Raw genomic sequence first — 25576 nt, 5'->3', positions numbered from 1 at the left:
CCCCTTGCTCTATTAACTGAGTTCTGTTTTGATTGCAGCGGTGTGTGTGTGTGTGTGTGTGTGTGTGTGTGTGTGTGTGTGTGTGTGTGTGTGTGTGTGTCTGTGTGTGTCTGTGTGTGTGTCTATGTAATACTTAGGTCAATACTGCCTGGCTGCTCTAAGACAATCCTACCCTTCACCATCCAACCATCCATTGCTTTAGGGTTGGGCTTACTTCTGTTCTAGCCAATAAAAGATGTCAGCTAAGAGGAGAGAGGTTCAGCGGGGTGTGGTGATACGTGCCTTTAATCCCAGCACTCAAGAGGCATCAGCAGACAGATCTCTTAAGTTTAAGCACGGCCTAGTTGACAAAGCAAGTTCCAGGACAGCTGGGGCCTAGTGCTACTCAGAAAAACCCTGTCTTGGAAAAAATCAGTGTGATGTCTTGTAATCTTGTAATCACACCTGAAATCCTAGCATCTGAGCAGAAGGATTGCTATGAATTTAAGGGGCTAGCCTGGGCTAAAGATTAGGACCTTCTTTCTTTCTTTCTTTCTTTTTTTCTTTCTTTCTTTCTTTTTTTTAAGGTAGGTGGCGTCTGGAGAGATTGCTCAGTGGTTAGAGTGCTCATGGCATCACATCAGATGAAGTTCCAGGGTGTCAGACACTCTGGCCTTTGCAGGCACCCGCATGAATGTTCATATGGTACACATAAATTCATTCAGATACACACATACATTTAAAATGAAGTAAATGCATTTTAAAAGATTTCTTTATTTTATGTATATAGTGCTCTATCTGTGTGTTCACCTGCATGTCAGAAGAGAACATCAGATCTAGTTCATATTGTAGATGGTGTTGAGACATCATGTAGTTGCTGGGGATTGAACTCAGGACCTCTGGAAGAGCAGATGGTGCTTTTAACTGCTGAGCCATCTCTCCAGCCCCCAAATTAAATATTTTTAAAGGGTCAGGCATGATGGCACAAAACTGTAATCACAGGACTCAAAAAGCAGAGGCAAGTAGATTTCTATGAGTTTGAGGCCAGCCTGATCTACATAGCAAATTCTAGGCCAGCCAGAAGAATATAGTGAGACCTTGATGCACAAAAGGGGGTGTACAGGCTTGACCAGTCTCAGTTGGTAGACATTTGTCTAGCATGCAGGAAACCGTAATTTGCTTCCTAGAACCATGTAGATTGGGCTATTCCTAAAATTCCAACACTTGAGAGGTAGAGACCAGAGCAGCCAACTCAAGAGGCCAGCCTTGGCTACATAAGACACTGCCTGGGGCTGAAGAGGTGGCTCAGTGGTTAAGAACATTGGCTGCTCTTCCAGAGGACCTGGGTTCCATTCCCAGTACCCATATGGCAGCTCACAGCAACTGTCTGTAACTCCAGTTCCAGGAGATCCAGTATACTCTTCTGAGCTCTGTTGCTACTAAGCACAAGCACGGTACACAGACACACATGCAGGCAGAACACTCAGGAACATAAAATAATGAGAAAATATAATAATATACTATGTGTAAATATTATATTTGTTACATACATATATACATATTATAGAGAGAGTTTTATAGAAATAGTCGTATGTATAAAACATTGTAGCGATAATACTAGTTGGGTTGTTTTGTTTTGGTTGGTTTGATTTTTGGGTTTTTTGTTTGCTTGTTTGTTTTCCTTTTAAGGCAAAGTCTCTCTGTATAGCCCTGGCTGTCCTGGAACTCCCAGTGTAGACCAGGCAGGCCTCAAACTAACAGAGATTCTGCGTGTCTCTGTCTCTCACACGTACCAACACTAAAGGAGTGTACCATCACGCCTGGCCACACTTTTATTCTTTAAGACAAAGTTTCCTGTGGCCCAGACTGAGCTCAGATTCATTTTGTGTGTCAGAATGACCTTGAACTGAGTGCTGGGATTGGACACGCCTCTCTGTTTCTTTTCTTCCTTCTTTGCTACCTGTGAACAAGCCCAATGCCTCTAGCGTGCTCGGCAAATGTGACACCTTTGAGCTACACTCTCAGGCCTTGACCTGTTCAAAATGTAAACGCAATAGCAAGGGTTAAGTCCCAACAGAAACAATAAAGAACAGAAGTGTCCCAGAAAACCAGGTAGATTGGGAAATCGCTCTCAAAGTCCTAGGAAAGGGATTAAGAGCGAAAAAGTGACAAGATGTGAGAATGTGAGAATGAGAAAAGGGATGGAAAACCCAAGGCTTAAAGATTGGGTTAAGAGATACATAGGGAGGCCACTCAAAGCAGCTACCAAGAAAACTTCCCCAGGAGTGAAAAAAGAAAGTTCGGATCAAAGGGTCTACTGTGCTTCAGCCAGGCGAGAGTGAAAAGAAATCATATTGGCTATGTTTCTTCATTTTCATCGGCAGGCTAAGAAATTATTCAAACACCCCTGTGTGTGCACATCTCTACACCCAAGGTACTTACAAAAGAATGAAAATCACCCCAGGCCTCGCTGGAAACCCAACCGACAGGGTAGGGTCACAGAAGACAGGGAAGGAGGGTCACACACCAATCAGATGGGAAAGCCACCGTATGCGCTTATCCATCTTGCAGAGGGCACTCGAGGGATTACTTGAAAGTGTGCACCAGAGGAGAGACAAATCAGAAGAAAATGTCAAGGATGCGGAGGGTGTGATGTCAAAGGTGGTTTTCATCCCGCTGGAAACTCAGAGTAGCGCCACCACTCTGTTGCCTGCGTTCTGAACCTGCCTGTGTCCCTGCTCCTGCAAGGTGGCTGAGTTCGCAAAGGGGGTGGAGGGGAGAAGTGGGGACATCTAGGCACCACCTGGATCCGGGATTAGAGTTGGGGGGGAAAGTCACGTGGGTTCCTGAATTCCTTGGGATGCTTGCGAGGGAACTGCACCTGGGAGTGGGGGACGGTCTCCCATGGGGCGCGCGGCCTTACCCCCGGGTCCGGTGGACACTGTGACCTGCGCATAGGTGGCTCCCGCGGCGGCAGCCGGGCCTGAGACGCCGTTGAGCGCGGCCACGCGCACGGTGTAGCGCGCGCCCGGCCGCAGGTGCAGCAGCGTGGCGGCGCGCTCCCGCAGCCCAGCCTGGCGCGGGACGAAGGCCACGCGCGGCCCGCAGGGTTGGCACGCGCCCGCTGGACCGTCGCGCCCGCAGCGCAGGCACAGCAGCGAGTAGGTGACGTCGGAGCGGCCGCCTGAGTCCGCAGGCGGCAGCCAGCGCAGCCGCAGCGCCAGCGGGGAGCGGCTCAGGCTGTACTGCAGGTCCCGCGGCGCGGACGGCGGCCCTGCGACATGGGGAGGCGCTGAGTGGAACCGGGCAGGGACCCAAGGGACTCATGGGGGGTGGTGCGGGGCTTGGACACCCGGCGTAGGAGCAGTAAGGAAGGTGGCAGACGTGGGGAGCAGCGCGGGTACGGAGATCGAGGGGACCGGGATGTGACATGGTCACAGGGAACAGAGGGCATGACAGAGAGGAGGGACGTCCCAACCAGGCTCAGGAAGAGATGAGGTAAATGGGGAAGGTACTCCCCAGACGGCCACCCACAGAGAATCCTGCCCCCCATTTCCATTCTTCTGGATTCCTCGAGTCCCAAGCCCAGGTTTCCAGACCCACCCCAGGCCTTCCTCTTTGCCCTGTCAGTCCAATTTGCAACCTCCCGCCTCCCACCCTACCCCACCCCGCCTCAGTATTTCCTGGGTGGCGTTCCCCCTCTCCAAGCCCAGTCAGAAGGGAAACTCACGGGTGCAGGAAGCTGAGGGCGGGTCGGTGGGCGAGCGAGCATAGGTGTCCTGGCACACACAGAATGTAGAAGCATTCTCCAGGGCCAAGCTGTGCTCCGGGCAGGGCGAGCAGAGGGGCCTCCTTGGGGACACCTTGTAAAACCCTGGGGGACAAGCTGTGGGAAGGGGTTGGTGAGGAGAAATCTCCTTCCTGACCATGCCCCACCCTGTATTCTTGCCTTTTCTGGATTAGAGTGAGGAAAGTGGGGTGACAGCTCTTAGCTCAGTCTCCTCTGGCCCTTAACAAAAGCTGTGTGTGCAGGGGATGGTGACACAGTTCACTCCCGTGAATACATTTGACTCCATCTCCGTGGTTACGAAGAGAAAAGTGAGGCTGGGAGAGGTTAAGCTGCCAAGTGCTCCACCATTAGTGGGATTCCCACCCCAGCCTAAGGTCAAAGATGCAATCCTGATGGGAGCAAGAGAAAAGAAGGGCGGGGCCTCCAGGAGCTGGGCCCTGTTACTCAGAAACAGATACACAATCCCACTTATACAGGCAGGCAGGCAGAAACACACATGTGTACACACAGAGAGACACAGAGAGGGGTAGGGAGGAAGGAAGAGAGAGACAGAGCAGAGGAGGGGGAGGGAGGGAGGGAGGAAGAGAGCAGAGCTGGGCAGGTGGAGGGGTGGAGTTGCCTGGTGCCCCAGGGGCTTCCTAGATTATTGTGACTTCGACTGCTCAGGAGACTCCGCTGTCCTTGCCTTCACTCACCCACCCAACCTAGGATAGGAACAGGCTGATACTCAAGCTGGCTCAGGTTCATAGCTGAGTTGCACACACACACACACACACACACACACACACACGCACACACACACCACACATGCACGTATTTGCTGGGTGGCCTTGGGCATGTCGGTTAATCTTCCTAAACCTTGTGTAGAATACCTGCCTCAGGAGGACTGACTGAGATAAAACACAGATATGATCTGTGTGGACTGCAGATATGGTAGTAGTAGTAACTACTGTTTCTCCCTCTGAGACCCAAAGAAACAAATAAACACACACTTTATTGACTAACAGACTGATTGAGACAGGCTCTCGTGCAGCCCAGGTTGGCCTTCAACCGTCCTTGTGGCTGAAGATGACCTTGAATTTTTTTTTTTTTTTGATTTTTCGACACAGGGTTTCTCTGTATAGTCTTGGCTGTCCTGGAGCTCACTTTGTAGACCAGGCTGGCCTCGAATTCAGAAATCCACCTGCCTCTGCCTCCCGAGTGCTGGGATTAAAGGCGTGCGCCACCACGCCCGGCCCAACCTTGAATTTTTGTTTTTCCTTCCTTTCCTGAATGCTGGAATCACAGGCCAGGCATGACCATACTCTGAACACCTATCTGATTCTATTTTATCCATTTGTGTGTGCAGGGGGTGTGCTTGCCCATCTGTGAACACAAACAGACCAGAGCTCCACGTCAAGTGCCTTCCTCTGTCACTGCACAACTTAGTTTTTGAGACAGGCTCTCTCGACAAATCAGAAGCCTAGGGTCTCAGCTATTCTAGCTGGCCAGAAACCCTCTGGGGTTTGCTGTCCCCTTCCTGTGCTGGGGTTTCAGACAAGTTATGCCATGCCTAACATTTTGTGGATGCTGGGCATCTCAACTCAGACCTTCAGGCTGGTGCAGCAAGCATTTTACCTCTGAGCCATCTCCCTGCCTTAAATACCCATTTTTAAAAAGGTCTCAGTCAGGTTTGGGGCAGTGACTCCTGACTCCTGCCCTCTCTTGTGCTGGGTCCTACCTGTCTCCCTAGGCCTTTCCTCTAGTTTAGCTAGGGATGGAAGGCTGGATCCAAGAAGACAGAACAACAGCAGGGAGGGAGATTAATTCTTGGGAAGAACTCTACCCTTCTCAGATGGCTTTTTCCACCAGAAAGAAAGGCTATTCATAGGAGGAGCCCAAATTAGGTGTTCCGTGTAGAGTGAACCCTGTCACTCCACCAAGTGGGTCCCAGTAATCTGTACAGCATCAGCAAGCAGACCCACAAGAGACTTGATAATAGTCTGTGTTCCCTAAAGGGAAGCCAAATCTCACTGATTCCCATGGTGACTACGGCAGGACCAAGAACCAAGGTCACTAAGGAAAAAGCAGGACACCGGGCAGTGGTAACACATGCCTTTTAATCCCAGCACTCTGGAGGCAGAGGTAGGCAGATCTCTAAATTTGAGGCCAGCCTGATCTACAGAGTGACTTCCAGGACCGCCAGGGCTACACAGAGAAACCCTGTCTCAAACCAAATAAAATACCAAAATAATCATGACATTAATCATAATCCTAAAGACTGGGGAGATCTTAGCTTTGTTCCCTCCTCTACCTTTGAGAAAGTGTCCACTTGGCTACAAGAGACACTCAGACCACCTGAAGGGACCAGTGCAAACCTGACCACCACTTCTGGTCCCTTCCTCTCCTTCTCCATCAGACTCCCACCCAACGTGCCCCATGCCTACCCTGAACACAGAGAGCTTCTGACCCGTGATATCTCACACCCTCTTCCTCAGCAGCTGAGTTGTGTATCTCTCCAAAGTCCTGATCCAACAGCACCTCCCTTGGGAAGTTTGTCCTAGATTTCCCCCATCTCCTCCACTGCGCTGGGCAGAGATGATGCCATTACAAGCGACTTTTATCTGGTCTTAGTCCGAAGAGAGGGAACACAACACAAACCAGAGTTCTCCAGTCTCGAAGCATCCATGAGTTTATCATCTGCTACGAGCCAGGTATTCTAGGTTCTAAAGACACACCATAAGACAGACAGGAATCTGATTTCCCCACCCTCTTACAGATGACTCCACATCTGGCAGAGCACACAGAGAGGTCGTGAGTTGGTAACTCCCCCAAACAGCTGGTTATAGAAACCACCAACACCTCCATCTGACTGATATCTCCTCTCCTGCAGTCTTAGAGGTGGGGATAAGCCACCCTCTGTTTAAGGACAGCTATCCAGCTCCACCCTGGACCCCTGGCTTCCACCCCTCCTCAAAGCCAACACTCCCCCTGTCATCTTCTTTACTGGTCTTTGCAACCCTCTCTGCCTGCTTCCTTTTTACAGTGATGTCACTGGGGGTGGAGCAGAAAAAGCAGTCCATTTCCATGCAGGCATAAGGGCTCTAACTATAGACTATTTTAAAACAATCCTAAAGCTGACTAAAAGTTGTCCTGCTTTTTATTAGCAACATGCGTCAGCAATTTTAACCCACGTCAGTAATAAAACACTCTTTTCTCTTGAACAGATCGCTCCCTGCACACATTTGGTGTGACACCGGCTCTCTCCCCCAGCACATAAACAAGTGTCGCTGCTCTACAATAAAAGCTCACTTTCTGTTCAAACAATATGTTCACACACAAAGATTCTGTCAACCCAGCATTCTGCTGAAGATGCTGTCTCGTCTCCCTTCAGATCCTGGCTTCTAGAGATCTCTCTCTCTCTCTCTCTCTCTCTCTCTCTCTCTCTCCCTCTCTCTCTCTCTCTCTCCCTCCCTCTCTCTCTCTCTCTCTCTCTCTCTCTCTCTCTCTCTCTCTCGTGTGTGAGGTCTCACATAGCTCAGGATAGCCTCAAACTCACCATTTAGCTAAGGGTGCCTTTGAACTTCTGACCCTCTTGTCTCTACCTCCTGAGTGTTGGGTATAGGCATTGTACTGGCTAGTTTTGTGTCAACTTGACACAGGCTGGAGTTATCACAGAGAAAGGAGCTTCAGTTGGGGAAATGCCTCCACGAGATCCAGCTGTAAGGCATTTTCTCAATTAGTGATCAAGGGGGGAGGTCCACTTGTTGGTGGTGCCATCTCTGGGCTGGTAGTCTTGGTTCTATAAGAGAGCAGGCTGAGCAAGCCAGAGGAAGCAAGCCAGTAAAGAACATCCCTCCATGGCCTCTGCATCAGCTCCTGCTTCCTGACCTGCTTGAGTTCCAGTCCTGACTTCCTTTGGTGATGAACAGCAGTATGGAAATGTAAGCTGAATAAACCCTTTCTTCCCCAACGGCTTCTTGGTCATGATGTTTTATCCAGGAATAGAACCCTGACTAAGACAGGCATGTACCCCATGACTGGTTTATGTGGTACTGGGCTGAAACCCAGGGCTTTGTGGATGGGTGCCAAGTGAACACTCTTCCAACTGAGCCACATCCCCAAGGCTGAAGCGCTACCAACTGAGTTGTCTGGGATCCCTACACATCTAGATACTTTGACTCTTGCTCTACAGGGCTCTTTATTCTTCAGCTGACTGACTACAGCCTGTTCTTTCCATTGCTCAGCTGAAATTGTTCTTGCCAAGACCAAGTGACCACTGTCCAACCCTTGACCTCCTGAGTGCTCACCATGCCCTCTCCTGATGCTCATCTCCCTGAGCCACCATGTTATTGCTTTCCCTTTTCTACCCTTTAAGCATGCCTCCTCTAATTTCTTTCTTTTTAGACAGGATCTATTATATATCCCTGACTGTCCTGGAACGCACTATGTAGACCAGGCTATCCTGGATAGCTGTTTTCCTCTGCCTCACAGTGTGGCACTAAAGCAGTGGCTTTCAACCTACGTGTCTCTACCCCTTTGGCAAATCTCTGTCTCCAGAACTATTTACATTCCAGTTCATAACAGAAGCAAAATTACAGTTATGAATGAAGTCGCAACGAGAACAATTTTATGGGGGTCACGACAACTTGAGGAACTATATTAAAGAGTGACAGCATTAGGAAAACTGAGAGCCACTGGATTAAAGGCATGTGAAAACCACTTTAAAAAAAAACAAACATTTTTGCTGGCTATAGACTGAACAGCAAATGCTTTTGCTTGCTGAGCCATCTTGCCCCTTTGGGGTCTTTTGTTTGTTTGTTTTTTAGATTGAGTCTCATATAACCTACGCTGGCTTCAAATTCACTATGTAGCCCAGGATGACCTTGAACCCTATTCTTCCTGCATCTCAGGAGGTGCCGAGACAATAAGTCTTCCACACCATGTCCCCCATCTCGTCCCATCCCATCCCATCCCATCCCACCCCATCCCATCCCATTCCATTCCATCTGTCTTCATGATTCAAAGATGGCTGCTACCATTTCAGTTCACAGCTCAGTCTGTCTCCTGGACTATTGGGTCCACCCTCCTTCCTCCCTTCTGTCCTCCAATGCTTCCCCTCCCCCATCCTCTCTTGGCTGATGCAGCTTGAGCGTTCTTTTGAAAGTATAAATCTGAACATGCTGGTTTCCGTCCTCATTGGCCTGAAGCATAAGGTCTTTATTTCATCATTCTTTTGTGATTCTCTTGCCCCGCCCCTCTTCCAGCTTATGGATTCTCACACTCCCACGTGCCCGCTGCAGTAACCACCCTAGGTTACTTATTTAGTACCAACCACTCTGTTCCTTTTTGTCACTATGCCTCTGCAGAATGTTCCCAGCCACCAGGAAGAAAAACCTCCCTTTCTCTGGAAAACTCTCCTCATCCTCAGAACGGGGCTCTCTGTGGGTAGGACACACACTGTGGTGTAATGGTTTCACGTTAGCTGTCAAGATGGTATCTAGGAGACAGACTTCTGGGGCATCTGCCTGCAAAGGATTTTTTTTAGATTAAGGATAGCTGTTCCTAATGTCTGTGAGGGATTGTCTTGACGGAATTAATGAAAGTAGAAAAAAAAAAAACACCTATTTGTTTTTGAGACAGGGTCTGTTTACATAGCCCTGGCTATCCTGGAACTCATTATGTAGTCTAGGCTAGCCTTGAACTCACTTAGAGCTGCTTGCCTCTGTTTCCCCAGTGCTGGAATCAAAGGCCCATGGGGACGGTGGATGGAACCTTTCCTGAACAGGAGCCCTGGACTGAATAGGATGGAGAAAGCCAGTGGAGCACTAGCAGTCATGAATTAATTTGTTGCTCTCTGCTCTTGGCTGTGTATATAATGTGACCAGTTCTCTGTGGCTTCCTCGCCGCAATAGACTGTAAGATAGAATTAGAAGCCAAATAAACCCTTTCTTCTAAGTTGTTTTTATCAGGCTATTTATCAAAGCAGCAGAAAGAAAACTGAGACACGCAGTCACTCCACATTTCCACGGTCTGCCATGGACCCCAGGGCTGCCGAGATCAATGCCTGAGCACAGAAACACTGTCAGACCACTGTAGTACAGGCATAGAGGACTCAGTGAGAATCGGATGCTTGGGAGAGCTCAGAAGGATTCTTGCTTCTGGGTTTCATATTAACCACCATTTCTCAGGGAACAGACAGTTGTATACATCCACACCCATAATAATATTGGGAGAGGATACAGCTGGAGACAATCCTCAGCTCATTTGAACGGTTGACTGAGTAAGTATGGAAGCTGTGTCCTGGTTAGCTTTAACTGTCAGTTTGACAGGGCATAGCATTACCTGAGGCTCAACTGAGAGATTTCTCTGATCAGATTAGCAATGGGATGTCTGGGCTATAGTGTCTAGATGTAGGAGGACCCAGCCTAGTGGATGCAGGTACCATTCCCTGGTCAGATGGTCCTGGGCTGCATAAAAAGCTAGGCAAACATGAACCAGCAAGCAGTCTACCTCTGTTTTATGCCTTGAGTTCCTTCCCTGACTTTCCTCAATGACCTGTAAGCTGAAATCAACCCTTTCTTCCCTTGGGTTGTTTCTGGTCGGAGTATTTTTATCATAGCAACAGGTGAAATGACAACATCAAGCTTAATGACTTCCGCTGACACCTACCACTCTGCAGCTGTGTTATAGCACGTATCACTTTCGTATGAGTTAAAAGAAACAACCTCTGCCCCCTTCCATCCAGATCTGAGCTTTTCAAGAGTCGTGGCTGTGTCTGATGCATTTCTATCACCCTGACACCCAGAGAAAGACCTGGATTAGAAAGTGGATAATGAGATGGCTCAGTGGGTAAGGACAATTGCTGTCTAGTGTGACCACTTGAGTTCAATAGTAGAATCCACAGTGGAAGGATAGAGCTGACTCTGTGAGGGTATCTCTGGCTTCCACTTGCATTCCATGGCATGACACTACACATACACACACACACACACACAGAGAGAGAGAGAGAGAGAGAGAGAGAGAGACTGAGACAGAAACAGAGAGAATACAGTCTTTTGAATTTTCTGATTAAATGCATACACTCTAGATCCCATCCTACCCTGTAGCTCCAAAGCCATGACCCCCCCCCCCGCCTCCCCTCCCAGGGAACCAGCTAGCCCCGCAGTTCTACTTCAGAAAGCTGAGTGAGATCCTAGGAGCCATGAGATGCAAGCTGCCATTTGCCATTCTTTTTTTTTTTTTTTTTTTTTTTTTTTTTTTTTTTTTTTTTTTTTTGGTTTTTCGAGATAGGGTTCTCTGATTAGCCCTGGCTGTCCTGGAACTCACTTCGAAGACCAGGCTGGCATCGAACTCAGAAATCTGCCTGCCTCTGCCTCCCAAGTGCTGGGATTAAAGGCGTGCACCACCACCGCCCGGCGCCATTTGCCATTCTTAAGCTCTGAGATGTCCCCTGCCAGCCTCGCTTGAACATGGTCACGGGTGAAGTCCCTGTAATACAGGCCTGTACAGGGTTGGGCTACTGTGGAATGTTTTGCTATGCATGAAGGCGGCGTGATGGAGCAGTAGACCCGCAGAGCTAGGCAAACCTGCATTCTGATCCTGACTGCCCATTCCTAACTTTGCCAGTAATGCAGGCACTCACCTCTTTGGTAATGGGAACCCATCATATTGCCTGAAATATAGGTTTGTACATTTTTGGTTTTGATTTGGTTGGTTTGTTTGAGACGACATTTCACTATGTGCCCAATCTTTCTGATTCAGCATCTGAGGCTAGGTTTTACAGACCTATGCTACTACCCCTGGTTCCTAATGCGTCCTTAATATGGGATCAGATTCTCCTTTCCAGTCTTGGCTAGAAGGTGCACAAAAGGTCTTGACTCCCAGTTCTGCCCATGGCTTCTCTACTTCTACTCCTGCCTCTTCACCCAGAGCACGCTCTATCCTGCCATCTGCACGATATGTCCCTATCCCATCCCTCTGGGGCCCTGGATACCTTCACAGATGTCACCATGTTCCTGGAATCCTGCACTGCAGCTGCAACGGCCCACAGGCACCAGCCACTCGCCATCGGCACCACAGTGCATGCGGGGAGGGCTGCTGGGCTCCCCTTCCGAGTGGGCCACGCACGTTCCAGCCACTTCCACCAGCGTGGAGAAGGCGCTCTCAGCTGCGGTGGCGGGGAAGGCTGCCAGGCCCCGCACTGTGGCGCGGCACTGCTTGTAGTAGACACGCACCGAGACCAACGCCACGCACGCACCCACGTCCTGGAAGGCCAGGTGGAAGCCTTGCCGGCTGAGGGGGCCGATCTCACGCACCTCTGTGTTCAGCTTCATCTTTCGCTCCCCCAGGTCACCCTGCGTGAAGCTCTCATCAGCTGCGATGGTGTCAATCTTGCGGGGTCGGTTGCCTCCTAGGCGGGGACGCCCTCGGCCCAGGTCGGTCTCGGTTTCTAGGTAGTATGCGTTGAAGGTCTCTTTGCAGGTGCCCGTGGCACCTGGTATGCTACTGCAGTCGCGCAGTGTGAACTGCAGCTCCACGAAGATGCGCTGCCCGCGGCCGCGGCTGATCCAGCCTGTCTGAAGCCAGTTGTCCTGGTTGGGCTCCAGCACGTTGCACACTTGGTACGTGCGGATGGGACGGTCGTGTTCATCCACGCCACTAATCTCCTCCCACTGAGGCAACAATACAGAGGACACCTCAGAGTCTGGCCTTAAGCACTGGCCTTTCTCTACCTTTGCCTTTCTCCTGCCTTCCAGGCCCCTGTAATGCAAGCCCCTAAGATGACAAAATGCAGGATGAGGAATCGCTTCATCAATTCACCAATTCACCCGCTTTCCAGTACTGGGGATTGAACCTAGGTCGTTGGGCTTGCTGGGCAAGCACTTTACTTTTTTTTTTTTTTTTTTTTATTACATAAACTAAGTTGTCCAAATTGGCTTTTAACTCACTCTTAAGTCAGGCAGGCTGAACTCACAGTCCTCCTGACTCAATTTCTTGAGTAGCTGGGCTTACAGGCATGTACCAGGAAGCCAGTTGTGATTTTTTTTTTTTTTAAGAGTCTCACTCTCGCCGGGCGGTGGTTGGCGCACGCCTTTAATCCCAGCACTTGGGAGGCAGAGGCAGGTGGGTTTCTGAGTTGGAGGCCAGCCTGGACTACAGAGTAAGTTCCAGGACAGCCAGTGCTATACAGAGAAACCCTGTCTCGAAAAACCAAAAAAAAAAAAAAAAAAAAAAAAAGTCTCACTCTGTAGCCCAGGCTGGCCATGATCTCACTGTATATCCCAGGCTAGCCTCAAACTCACAGCAATTTTCCTCCCTCAGCTTCCAAAGTCCTAGGATTACAGATGTGAGCTGTCTGTCATACCTGGCGTCCTCTTCTTTTAAAAATATGCAGCCTTCGCATGTTGTCCTTGAGTGGGGCCACACTGATCTTCCCTGTACTGTCCTAACATTAACATGTGTGTTGAGAAACAAGCCCAGTATTTATTTTTGTGGACGAGGAAGCTGAGGTTGAAGCAGGAGACCTGCTTGACTGGACAGACAGACACAGTGACCTTTCCACCCCACCCCCCACCTTGCCTACTCTGCCAATAGTTGACAGCCTCTCAGAGGGCGACTGTGTGTGAGGCAGTGGGCAGCATTTGCTCCACGGAGCTCACATTTCTGTACGTAGACACAGCCAGTTCTCCTGTTTGTTTATTTGAGTGACTAACCGGAGACTTGGTGTTTTTCTAGAAGGGCTCTGGAGAGCATGAACTCTGTGTGCATCTTTAAAAATCCTCTCACGGGCAGCTGAGATGCCTTGGTGGGTAAAGGCTCTTACCCGCCTCAAGCTTGACCTGAGTCTGATCCTCAGACTCCCACAGGTGGTCCTGACCTCCATGTGCACACGACACATAAACACAATACATAAATAAATAAATAAATAAATAAATAAATAAATAAATAACTGAAAAATGTTAAATTCTTTCACAATTTCATGTTTAATGTACTCTAACTATATCTCCCCATTATTCTCTCTTATCCCCTTCCCCCTACCACCAAGCCACTTCCCAGCAAGTCCCCCTCCTACTCGTGTGTGTGTGTGTGTGTGTGTCCCACTGCATTTAAGGTTGCCTGCATGAACGTGGGTGAGGAGCTTGTGTGGTACATTTTGATCCTAAGTGAACACAGGGTTCTGAAGGGATTGATCTTGGGCTACTACAGGGTCCTTGGGATGGAGGGACATTTTAACACCTACCCCAGTGCTTGGCAGTGCAGTCCAGCCCAGCTCAGCCTGGGAGGCTTTGGAGTCCAGGAGGATAACTAAGGGGAGGGGAGAACAGGGATGTCAGAAAGCCACACTGTCAGACTAGGAGGGTGGGATCCAGTGCTGGATTCATTACAGATAGCTACAGGAGGGAATAGGAAATGAAACAAACCCCCGGAAGATCTGAGTAGCTCAAATCTGGAGAGGGGCAGCCACCGTGAACACCGAAGGCACCTCTTTTCATTCCCTGAGGCTTGTGACTAATGACCACCAACGGAATGCCTTATGGCTTCTCCTCTGTCTTCAGTGTCTGATTCCAGCTTCTGCTTCTGTGGCCATGCTAACCTTCTCCTCTGGCTCCAAGTCTTGCTGCCCTCATGAGGGCCATTGTGGTTGCAATGGAACCAATTTCCAATCCAGATTCATCTCTTCATATCAAACTACACAGTCACACTGCCTGTCCTGCCCCCCCCCCCTTTTAAGGCAACATTAACAAATTCAGGAAATTTGATCCTGGCTTTCTTTCTTCCTTTTTCTTCTTGAAGCGAGTACCTTTATCAGCCTTCCAGCGAATCCATGGCGGATGCTCTAAGGTCAGCTTTCACATTAGGGATAGAAACCGGTGACCCTCTCCGCCCTTTCCAAATTCCCCAAATTATATCTATATAATTTATATAATTTATTATATTATCTGTCAGCTAGCAGGAGGAAATGAGTGGATCTGGAAATCCTTGGGTGTACCCCAAATCCACTCAGATCTGAGGTCGTGGAGGAGACCAATACTCTTTTCATTTGTCTCCTGGAGCCTCTGGTGAAAATGAAGTGGAACAGAAAACATCAGAATTCTTTGCTTCTCTGCTCAGCCCCTTTCCCAGGGGCTGCCACTTCTATTGCCTTTGAAAGAATGTCATGGGCCCTTTCACACATAATCCATGACCCTCTCCACCTCCTCCCTACCAGAAAAGCTTGGAGTCACTTTATTCCCTCAGGATGTGACAGAGCAGCAGCCTGCATCCTTTCATCAGCTGGGCTCAGAAAAGCCTGGGTCTGGAGAGTAGAGCTTTCAGCTTAGAGACAGGAAGCCAGGCCATCTCCAAATCTCAGAAAATTACTTCCCTAGAGTGGTAAGGAAGGGGGGTGGGCTTCCAAGGTGAGAGCTTCCAAGAGAGACTGACTCTCTGCCGCGACGGTGGGCAGGGCAGCTGACAGTGTGCTGGGTTTTCGTCACCGACCGTGCCTGGGAATTGCATCCTGGCAGGCATCTGCCATCCCGCGCCAGGACAGACCCTGCGGGCAGAGTCTGTTCCAGCATCTCAGGTTCTGCACCTGGTTGTGACGCGTCTGGATTCAACTGAACATACAGTTCCAAGCGCATAGGCAAGACTCCGGTGCTAATGTCGCCGACAGACCCAAATCCTCCGCAACGCGGACCGCGCGCGGGGGACTCGATCTCGATTCAGCACTGCGGACAGTTCCACGGGCAGCACCTCGAGCAGTGTCCGGACGCAGCCCGCGGGATTAGCATCCAGTCCCCCACCCCCCACCCCACCCCCGGCTATCCACACTGCGATCCCCGCAGGCCCCTGCTATTAGTCTCCATCCCGCCTCATGCTCTGGTCTCGCCGCATCCCCTCGGCTTCTCTGCTCCCTTCATCTCCCCACCCCCACACCTCCCACCTCCAATCACTCAGCCTGTCCGTCTCACCGGCCCTTGAACCTGCCTCGGGCTCTTGTGGTCCCTAGCCTTTCTTTCTCAGCCTCTTAGGTCTCCAGACCTAAGCTCCTCAATACCCCTCTCTTCTCTATCGCTTAGACAACATCCCCTCTTTCTTTAGTTCTTTCCCGCTCTGCTGCCCGCTGGTTTCAAGCCCCAACACAGAGTAGTCTCTCCAACGAATCCTTACTCCAATCTCCTAGCCCCCTCCCCAACTCCCTAATTTTTGGCATCTCAGGCTCCCAGGCACAACCCACCTTACCTTCTTCGGCGGTCCCGGGGCGCCCAGGTCCCAGAAGCAGAGCAAGGCAGAGTGGTATCAGGCAGACGAACAGGCGCAGCGGGTGTGGACCGGCGCCAGTCTCCATGGTCCACAGACGGAGCTGTCAGTGCGGCGGCGGCTCCAGCCTCGCCAGCCCAGCACCGCTGAGCAGTGCCCCCAGACCCCAACGCCGGCTGGGGCGGAGTCTCGCTGGTCACCATCATCCATGGGGACCAATCGCTAGGCATCGCCGCGGGAGGTCCACCAATCCGGGTCAGCAGAGGATGAGGAGGTGGGGTTTCGTAGGCCAGGGGCGGAACGCCCAGCTGGAGGGGGAAACCAAGGGTCCCGAAGATCTCCAAACCGTGGGGGTAGGGCAGCTCTGAGCGTTAGCAGGGTTGCTGGCGAGCGAGACAAGCTGGCGTCGGTGGACTAGAGACCCTTAAACCTTAGCTCCCTGAATCCTGAGAAGTAGGCACTGTGGGCGTGGCTTACGGAGGGGCGGTCCGCGGGGGAAGCGGTGACACTTGCAGCCTCTTAGCTAGCCTTGGGAGCACCCTTGTTTTCAGGACTTGTAGGGGGGGTTCCGAGCCTGATATCCTGACCTCAGGCTCTAGGGAGCGCTGGTGTCTCCCAGCCCTTGGCCTCTTCCTGTATCTGCGGTTCCCAACGTTTCACGGTTCGATCCCTCCTCCTTTTTCTCCCAACCTCATCTCACACACACACACACACACACACACACACACACACACACACACACACACACTGGCCGATTCCAGACGCTGTTTGGAAAAAGAGTCAAATTGGAGACAGGGTCCCACCCTACCAGCACTGCTTCCCAGGATGGGAAACCATGTGGACGCTGAGAGGCGGGCAGTGGCAGATTTTGCACCAAAAATCCGCTTCCCGGGTTCTTGCTTTTGCTCTCCAGACACACAAGCAGCATACCCCACAACCTCTGCCCACAGAGGCTGGGGTTCTCCTCTGAGTACCCCAGGAGAATGACGAGAAATGCAGCACCTGGAATCTGAGGTCCCTGGGAGAGAGACGGAGCAGTCCTCCGAAGAGTTCAGCTGGAGCTGAAGAAGCCGCAAGGAAGCGTGGGACACGACCTCTATTTAATGAAGGTCACTTATTGCGAGCTGAAGGTTTAACCATCTGGTGGGGTGAAGAGGGCTGGGGCCCTCTAGGACGAAGGAAGCAGCTGAGCTTCACCATTTGAGCTGAACTTGATGGGAGGCAGTTGCATCCACCTTGTGGCTTTTCACGGGGTGGGGGTGGGGCGAAGCCCCTCTCTCTTCAGGTGCTACAGCAGCCAGAAAAGCTTGGAGTGTGGGTCACTCATGCACGGGGGGGGGTCATGCATGCACTTGGGGGGGGGTCCAGCACCTGCACATTTTGCTTAGATGTGTACTCCTCACCTCTCCAGCTAACACTTACTGAAAACCATGCTCTGTGCTGAGGATACCTGGGCGAGTCACTTGTCTCTGCCACACCCCATACCTCTGGGCACCGAATTTAAAGGGAATTCATGCCATCATAGATCACTGGTCATTTACAAGGCATTCTTGTGAGGGCTCTCTCTCTCTCTCTCTCTCTCTCTCTCTCTCTGTGTGTGTGTGTGTGTGCGTGTGCGTGTGCGTGTGTGTGTGTGTGTGTGTGTGTGTGTGCAAAAGAACTTACTGCAGGTACAGTTGTTGGACAGTAGTAATGGAGAGTGGATGAAGGAATTGGCTTCCTTTGCCTCTGGGAAGGAAGGGCATCAGGAAGGGCTGGGCTGAGACATTGGGAGACGCAGCTCTCTGAGGAAGCAAAAGGAGGTGTGGCCTCTGTCTAGTTCCTAGGGGCAGGCAGTGTTTCTGAAATAAGACCTACCTGAAGAAAGATTCTTGTATCTCCCACCTTTCTCCTCTTTTCATTCTCCTCACGATCAGCTTCCCCTCCTCCTCCCCCCAGAGCTGGGAGATGGTATTTATAGAAGCTGCTTAGAGACCCAGGACTTCTTTCATTTCCAAATGAGTCCTCACTCTACCTCCCCTCACCCACTTTCTTTAAAGCCAGGTCCTATCTCTTCGGAAGTAGACAAGGACTCAGGCATGGCTTCTTACCTGAGTTACAGGGACCTCAGCCAGAAGCTTTCGACCCTGGGAACAAAACCAAAAGGCTGGCTCCCTCGGAGCCACACAGGAATCTTTCAGAAGCCGACAGATGAATGAGATTAACCAGGCAAGGCTACATAGGATGCCCATAAGACACTTCTGGCTGTTGGGAGACTCTGTTGTGCACAGAGGGGACAAGTTGCCAGACAGAAACCCTAGGAATGGGAGGAGCGGAGGGAGAAGAGTGAACCAATCCTTCTCATTCTTCCTGTGAGCAGTTCATTTATATATAATAAAAACAAAACAGAGAAGTGCTCGTGTTTGCAGATTTGTGCAAATCAGCCAGATCGTAATAGGAGTTTCTCCAAGGTAGACCCAACTCTTCTAGGAGGCTGGTGAAGAAATTCTGCAGAGCTCCTTACTGCTCCTCGCCCCCATGTCCCTCTATAGAGCAGGACTTGGTCCTGAGTTTCCTTGTGCAGTGTGAGTTTCTTCATGGAGGAGATGAACGTCTCTGTCCACTGAGATACTTACTCCCTGTGACACCAGACTCTGCACATTTACTAAAATCCTTTTAGTAATGTGTAGATGTGTAGAGGAATTTTAATCCAGACAAAGTGACAAATCAGAGTAATATCTGAAAGAATGAGGAAGAGTCAGAGAGAGAGCATACGCCCTTGAGAGTAGACAGGAAAGAGAGGGTAGTTCAGTGAGGAGAGGTCAGTTGAATTTGGTTCAGTCAGACAAGGCAGTTTTCCTGGGAGAGCTTTACAAAGACAGGTTGAAGAGAGAACAAACTAGACACAGAACGAGCCATAGAATGAGAAGGAGCCAGAAGATCAGAACAGATTGCTAGAGTTGGCTTGAGGTCGGGCAGAGCAATCCAGTTAGAAGCGGAGAGAAGCCAGTTTGAATCAGTCAGCTTGGAGAGGAGTTTGGGCCAGAACGGCTGAGTTGAACCAGCCAGGCAGAGTTCAGAAAGAACTGGAAGGGGCGAGCTTATTCAGCAGTAAGTCTCTGCTATGACAATGAAAACAGGAGAATACAAGCTATTTTACATAGATGGATGTTGGATCTGCATCCTGGAAGAGACTTTTGGTGTTGAATCAGTCCTCACAGTCCTTACAGTTTTCATGCTGTGTGTGGCCTTAGAAGACAGCAGCAGAGTGGAAGCATCCCTCCTCCCACCATACCTCAGGATGGTACTCCTATTAATCAAACCATTATTACTTGTTTTGTTTTGGTTTTTGGTTTTTTGAGACAGGGTTTCTCTGTGTAGCCCTGGCTGTCCTGGAACTCACTCTGTAGACCAGGCTGGCCTCGAACTCAGAGATCCACCTGCCTCTGCCTCCCAAGTGCTGGGATTAAAGGCGTGCGCCACCACGCCCGGCCATTATTACTTTTTTAAAGATTTATTTATTTATTGTATACATACACTGTCACTGTCTTCAGAGACACCAGAAGAGGGCATCAGATCCCATTAGAGATGGTTGTGAGTCACCATGTGGTTGCTGGGAAATGAACACAGAACCTCTGGAAGATCAGTCAGCACTCTTAACCTCTGAGCCATCTCTCCAGCCTTAATCAAACCATTATTTATCATAGCCTTTTGGTGTTAGGAGCTTGTCAACCTACAGCCTAGGTTAAACCCTTTTCTAAAATAGCTCAGAGAGGGGGAAGGGGGTGCGAAAGGGGCTAGGGGGTGGGGTGGGAGGCTGGCCATGGTGCTGAATGAACCCTCAGGCCCCAGGAGCTCCATGTCTGGGTTTCTGTCCATGGTTCTGCACCTCCCAGTCTGGACACTTCAACTTTAGCTTGCCCTGAGACTTCCCTGTGGCTGCATCTTCATACTCAGGCCATGGGTCGGTCGCTTTCCTACTCTTCCTGCCTGTAAGCAGGTAATCTGTGACAGGCATCTCTAGGATCTAAGCAGCCTTCATTTCCTGGAGTAAGAAATAAGGCTGCCCTGGAAACATCTGTTTTCTCTCCCATTTCTCTGAGGCTCCCTCTTGAAGTATGATGGGAGTAAGCGAGGCTTCCTCAACGATGCTGCCCTCTAAGGCCACACACAGTGGGAAACCTCTATGGACTATGAGACCCAACCAACACTGAAGATAATCTCAAGTGACCTTCCAGGATGGAGATCCAACTTTATTATAACATCCATCTATGCACTACTGAGAAGATTTCTAAGTGTGTGAAGTCTGGTTTCACCGGTGTAGGGAGCATCTCAGCAGGCAGAGAAGGTCATCTCCTCCATGGAGAAAACTCACAGTGCACAAGGAAACTCGGGAGCAGGTTCTGCTCTCAGGAAGGCTGTGGGGCCACAGAGCAGTACAGAGCTTTACTCGGGGGGGGGGGGGGGGAGGCTTCATCTGATGCTTCCCTTGTCTGTCTCCTTCACTGTCCTGAGGAAGTCAACATACCCAGACAAGTTATTTCTGAGATAATTGATTCAAAAGTAAATAAATGAAATGGAGTTTTAAACAAACAAACAAACAAACAAACAAACAAACAAACCCTTTTCAACAGGGGCTCATGTAGATCAGGCTAGCCTCCAATTCCCTATGTAGGTGAGGACAACCCCAAACTCCTGATGGTCCTGTCTCTATCTCTCAAGTGCCGAGGGTACCGATGTGGGCCGTTAGTCCCAGCTTTAGAATCTAAGATCAGTATGTGGCCCAGCACAGAATCCTCAACTACACTCTTTTTTTTTTTTTTTAAGGATTTATTTATTATCACATCTAGGTATACTGTAGCTGTCTTCAGATGCAACAGAGAGGGTGTCAGATATCATTGTGGATGGTTATGAGCCACGATGTGGTTGCTGGGATTTGAACTCAGGACCTTCAGAAGAGCAATCAGTGCTCTTAACAGCTGAGCCATCTCTCCAGCCCCCTTTGTTGTTGTTTTTGTTTTTTGTTTTTCGAGACAGGGTTTCTCAGTAGACCAGGCTAGCCTTGAACTCAAAAATCCGCCTGCCTCTGACTCCCGAGTGTTGGGATTAAAGGTGTGCACCACCATGCCCGGCCTCAACTACACTCTTTTTTTTTTTTTAAAGATTTATTTATTTATTATATGTAAGTACACTGTAGCTGTCCTCAGACACTCCAGAAGAGGGCATCAGATTTCATCAGAAGGCTGTGAGCCAACACGTGGTTGCTGGGGTTTGAACTCGGAACCTTCGGAAGAGCAATCGGTGCTCTTAACCACTGAGCCATCTTGCCAGCCCCTCAACTACACTCTTAATTAAAGTCAAAATAGGGGAGGAAAGAAAGGTAAAGGAAGGTTAAGTGATGAGATAAGAAGAAAGACGGAATTAGGTAAAGAGCTGTAGAGGAAAAGACAGTGGGGGATAATGGCACAGCTGCTTGAGATGAGTGGCCAGAAAGCAAAGAAGTCTGAAAGAAATGACCTTGGAGATGTGGGAGTGTCATCAGGACTCACCCGGACAGCTGCTAGGTGGTATCAGAAGTGACATTTACCTCAGTGAATTCATTATGGTCCAGGCTTATAAACCTGACATGACAGCGTTAAGAAGGAATCTATGCATTGGGAAACTGGGGATGGCCACACTAGCTCAGAATCTATACTGCTGGGATTAGAAGCGGTGCATTAATTTTTGGCGAGGAGTGAGAACTGCCCAGGGGGTCAGAGTTGTTTGTAACTATGCCTCTCGTATGCTTTCCTACAGGAGGATTTATGCAGGGGAGTTGCTCTATGATGTGGAAGCAGCTGTGAGATGGTGAGGAAGGGGCTGGAGGATTCTGGGGTTTGATGGTATCAGATTCTGATAGCCTCAAACCTTCAAATCCCTTGGCTGGCCCCTAGTACAAAGGACAGGGTGTACCACCATGTGTTTCTCTAATAAATGGTTTGTTTGTTTGTTTGTTGTTTAAACTCCATTACACAGTGCTCCCTTTTAACAGTGTTAATATCTATTAATAAAATTTGTAATTCTTTTTTTTTTTTTTTTTTGGTTTTTCAAGACAGGGTTTCTCTGTGTACTTTGGCTGTCCTAGAACTCACTCTGTAGACCAGGCTGGCCTCGAACTCAGAAATCCGCCTGCCTCTGCCTCCCGAGTGCTGGGATTAAAGGAGTGCACCACCACCGCCTGGCAAAATTTGTAATTCTTGAATCAATGAGATGGTTTAACCAGTAAAGGCCTGATGACCTGAGTTTGATTGCTGGAACTCACATGGTAGAAGCAGAGACTGAACTTTCATTAGATGTCCTATGACCTCCATATGCAAACCATGTTGTTCATATGCTACCACTCACACATGTATCCATACATCATACACACCCATACATGTATACATACATTCATTCATACATACATACATACTCTCTAAGTTAGGGTTTCTTTTCTGTGAGGAGACACCATGACCACAGCAACTCTCATAAGGAAACATTGAACTGGGGCTGTCTTACAGTTCAGAGGTTCAGTCCATTATCATCATAGTGGGAAGCATTGCAGCATCCAGGCAGACATGGTGCTGGAGAAGTAGCTTAGAGTTCCATATTCAAATCTTCAGACAGCAGGAAGAGAGAGTGACACTTGGCCTGGCTTGAGCATCTGAAACCTCAAAAACCCACCCCCAGTGACACACTTCCTCCAATAAGGCCACACCTCTTCCAGCAGGACCACATCTCTTCCAGCAAGGCCACATCCATACATAATAGTGCCATTCCCTATGAGCCTATGGAGTCTATTATCATTCAAACCACCACACATGTATATTAAACAAACAAACAAACAAACAAACAAAAACCAACAAATTTAGGTACCTCCCCTTTTGTGCTCCTGTCAATCACAACAGTGTATTCCTTTCTAATCTAAACTATCAGTCCATTCTAAATAAAGCTTCTTTGTTATATCTAGGAAAGTTATAACTAAGCAAGTGAAAGAATATAAACAAACAAACAAACAAATGTAAAAGTAGTGAAGTCAGGGCTGGGGCTGTAGCTCAGTTGTAGAGTGTTTGCCTACTATGTGGAAAGCCCTGGATTCAATCCCAGGCACAGCAGAAGCCAAGTGTAGTGATGTACCCCGCATGGCAGCAATCGGGATATGGGCGTGAGGACCAGAAGTTCAAATGAACTGAGGTCAGCTTCAGCTACACAAAACCTTATCTCAATTTTCTTTCTAATAAGTAAGAACACCCATTTGTTACATCTCAGACAATTCACTTTAAATTTCAAGTCACCTTCCCTCGAGTGCCTCACCTGTCCTATCTCAGGATGCTGACATCACCCTCCCTCCCTCCCCCCCTCCCTCCTATGCCTCACCTGTCCTATCTATCTCAGGATGCTGACATGGCCTGGGTTGATTCGGATGTTCTTGCTCTAATCCTCGCTCAGAGAAATCGACTTCTCTGCAATTTCCAAGATCAATAAGGATTATGATGGGCTAATCGTCTTCATCCCGGCACAAGTTACATCCCTGACCTTCTGAATTAAGGGTCTAAGAAAATAACTTTCCATCAGCAATGAGATGCGTAGTCAAGAGTGGTAGCAAATCCCTATAATTCCATCATGCTGGAGACTGAAACAGGAGAACTCTGAGTTCAAGGTCAACCTGGGAAACATAATGAAACCTCCCTTCAAAACACAAACAACAAAACCAAGAGCTGGAGAGGTGGCTCCATGGTTTAGAGCAATGGCTGTTCTTGCAGAGGACCCGAGTTTAGTTCTTAGCACCTCAGATAACTGTAACCATGTTATGCAATTCACAATCATTTGTAACTTCAGTTCCTAGAAATCTGTCTTCTGACCTCTGAGGGCATGAGACACACATGTGGCATGCATATATACATGTAGGCAAAATGGTTATGTACATAAAATAATAAATATTTTTTAAGAGAGGAGAGTGACATCATGGGCTATGTTCCACTTCTTAGGATTGTTTTTTTTTTTTAAAGATTTATCTTTTTTTTTTTTTTTTAAATGAGGACACTGTCACTATTTTCAGACACACCAGAAGAGGGCATCAGATCCCATTACAAGTGGTTGTGAACCACCATGTGGTTGCTGGGAATTGAACTCAGAATCTCTAGAGAGAGCAGCCAGCGCTCCTAACCGCTGAGCCATCTCTCCAGCCCCCTTTGGATGTTGGTGGGTTTTTTTGTTTGTTTTTTCTGTTTTTTTGAGACAGGTTTTTTTTTTGGTTTTGTTTTTGTTTTTGTTGAGACAGGGTTGCTCTATGTAGCCCTGGCTCTCCTGGAACTCACTTTGTAGATCAGGCTGGTCTCGAACTCAGAAATCCGACTGCCTCTGACTCCCGAGTGCTGGGATTAAAGGCATGTGCCACCATGCCGGGCCTCTTTGGATGTTTAAATCACACTGGTCTGAGCTGCTGCAGCTGATGAAGGGTGACATCTGAACACTAACTGTGAGCGGTTTTCAGCTGGATGTCACCGGAAACCCAGCCGACAGCCCACACTGGCTCAGGCAGAGAGAGATGTAAGAGAATGGAGTACATCTGTGTTGAGCAGCAAGATGCTGTACTGGGATGGCGGTCAAGTGGCAATCAGTCACCAAATCACAAGCAAGAAAGGAAAGCTTTCTCAGGGTCACCAAAAAGATATGCCAAGTCCCCAGCACAAAAAAGAAATACTACAAAGGAAGGTGTGTCCTAGAAGCAGGGCTCAGGTGGAGCTCTTGTCTGATAATGTGTTACCTGAGGTTTCATCTCTAGCAATGAAAAAGAAAAAGAGAACGCAATTTAAATCCTACAACTGGAAATTCAAATGTCTAAGTACAGTGTGCCAGATGAATCTAACAACAGCAAATAAAGTACAACTGATTTGAGAGTTGATGTGTTGGGAGAGAGTTCTGGATTCAAATACTGAGACTGGGCCTAGAGAGAGAGCCCAAGGGTTAACAGTGCCTGCTGCTCTCCCAGCATCCACAGCAGGCTTCTCACAACACAAGTAACTTCAGCTGCAGGGAATCAGATGCCCTCTTCTGGCCTCTATAGGTACTGCATGCATGGCACGCATTCACACAAACACACATTCACACTCCAAAAGTAACACATCTTTTAAAATAACAGGCCATAGGGTAAGGAGATGACTCAGTGGTTAAGAAGACTTGATGTTCTTTGTTTGTTTGTTTGTTTTTGTTTTTGTTTTGTTTTGTTTTTCTGAGACAGGGTTTCACTGTGTAGCCCTGGCTGTCCTGGAACTCACTTTGTAGACCAGGCTCGCCTCGAATTCAGAAATCGCCTGCCTCTGCCTCCCAAGTGCTGGGATTAAAGGCATGCGCCACCACCACCCGACTCAGACTTGCTGTTCTTGCAAAGATCCTGGGTCTGGTTTCCAGCATATACACGGTCCTTGCCTCGTGGTCTATGGGATTAGACACCTTCTTCTGGCTTCCTATGATACCGCACATACATGGTACACATGCATACATGAAGGCAAAACATTCGTGTGCATAAAACGAAAGTAAATTTTTATTTTTTTATTTTTTTTAAAGATTTATTTATTTATTATA

General features: G+C 48.9%; 2 protein-coding genes and 1 long non-coding RNA gene across 14 annotated transcripts in view; 2 read left to right on the top strand and 1 right to left on the bottom strand.

The window, feature by feature from the left end:
• Positions 1-16427, bottom strand: part of Epha10 (Eph receptor A10) — a 36272-nt gene extending 19845 nt beyond the window's left edge. For 4 of the 12 annotated variants that reach the window (XR_003954924.1, XR_376312.2, XM_006503027.2 and 1 more), the window contains exons 1-5: positions 15977-16427; positions 13992-14056; positions 11745-12423; positions 3710-3865; positions 2903-3253 (exon numbers count right to left, since the gene is read on the bottom strand). Coding sequence is in view for 5 of the 12 variants with exons in the window: in XM_006503027.2 (XP_006503090.1) it covers positions 2903-3253; positions 3710-3865; positions 11745-12423; positions 13992-14056; positions 15977-16082 (1357 nt within the window). In the remaining 7 variants the exon portion in view is untranslated. Of the gene's footprint in view, positions 1-789; positions 3254-3709; positions 3866-11026; positions 12424-13991; positions 14057-15976 lie in introns of those variants that run through there. The other 8 variants (XR_003954919.1, XR_003954922.1, XR_003954923.1 and 5 more) reach the window with 6 other exon arrangements.
• Positions 3175-7069, top strand: 1700125G02Rik (RIKEN cDNA 1700125G02 gene). The gene is made up of 3 exons (NR_040651.1): positions 3175-3477; positions 6528-6649; positions 6976-7069. It is a non-coding gene; the product is annotated as an RIKEN cDNA 1700125G02 gene (long non-coding RNA).
• A 591-nt stretch (positions 16428-17018) lies between the features above and the next one.
• Positions 17019-25576, top strand: part of Maneal (mannosidase, endo-alpha-like) — a 25700-nt gene continuing 17142 nt past the window's right edge. The window contains exon 1 of the mRNA XM_030253395.1: positions 17019-17103. The gene's annotated coding sequence lies outside the window, so the exon portion shown is untranslated. The remainder of the gene's footprint in view (positions 17104-25576) is intronic.

The sequence above is a fragment of the Mus musculus genome, chromosome 4, assembly GCF_000001635.26.
Source record: "Mus musculus strain C57BL/6J chromosome 4, GRCm38.p6 C57BL/6J".
NCBI lineage: Eukaryota > Metazoa > Chordata > Mammalia > Rodentia > Muridae > Mus > Mus musculus.
The sequence above is the reverse complement of the archived record's forward strand: the minus strand, read 5'-3'. Positions and strand labels throughout refer to the sequence as shown.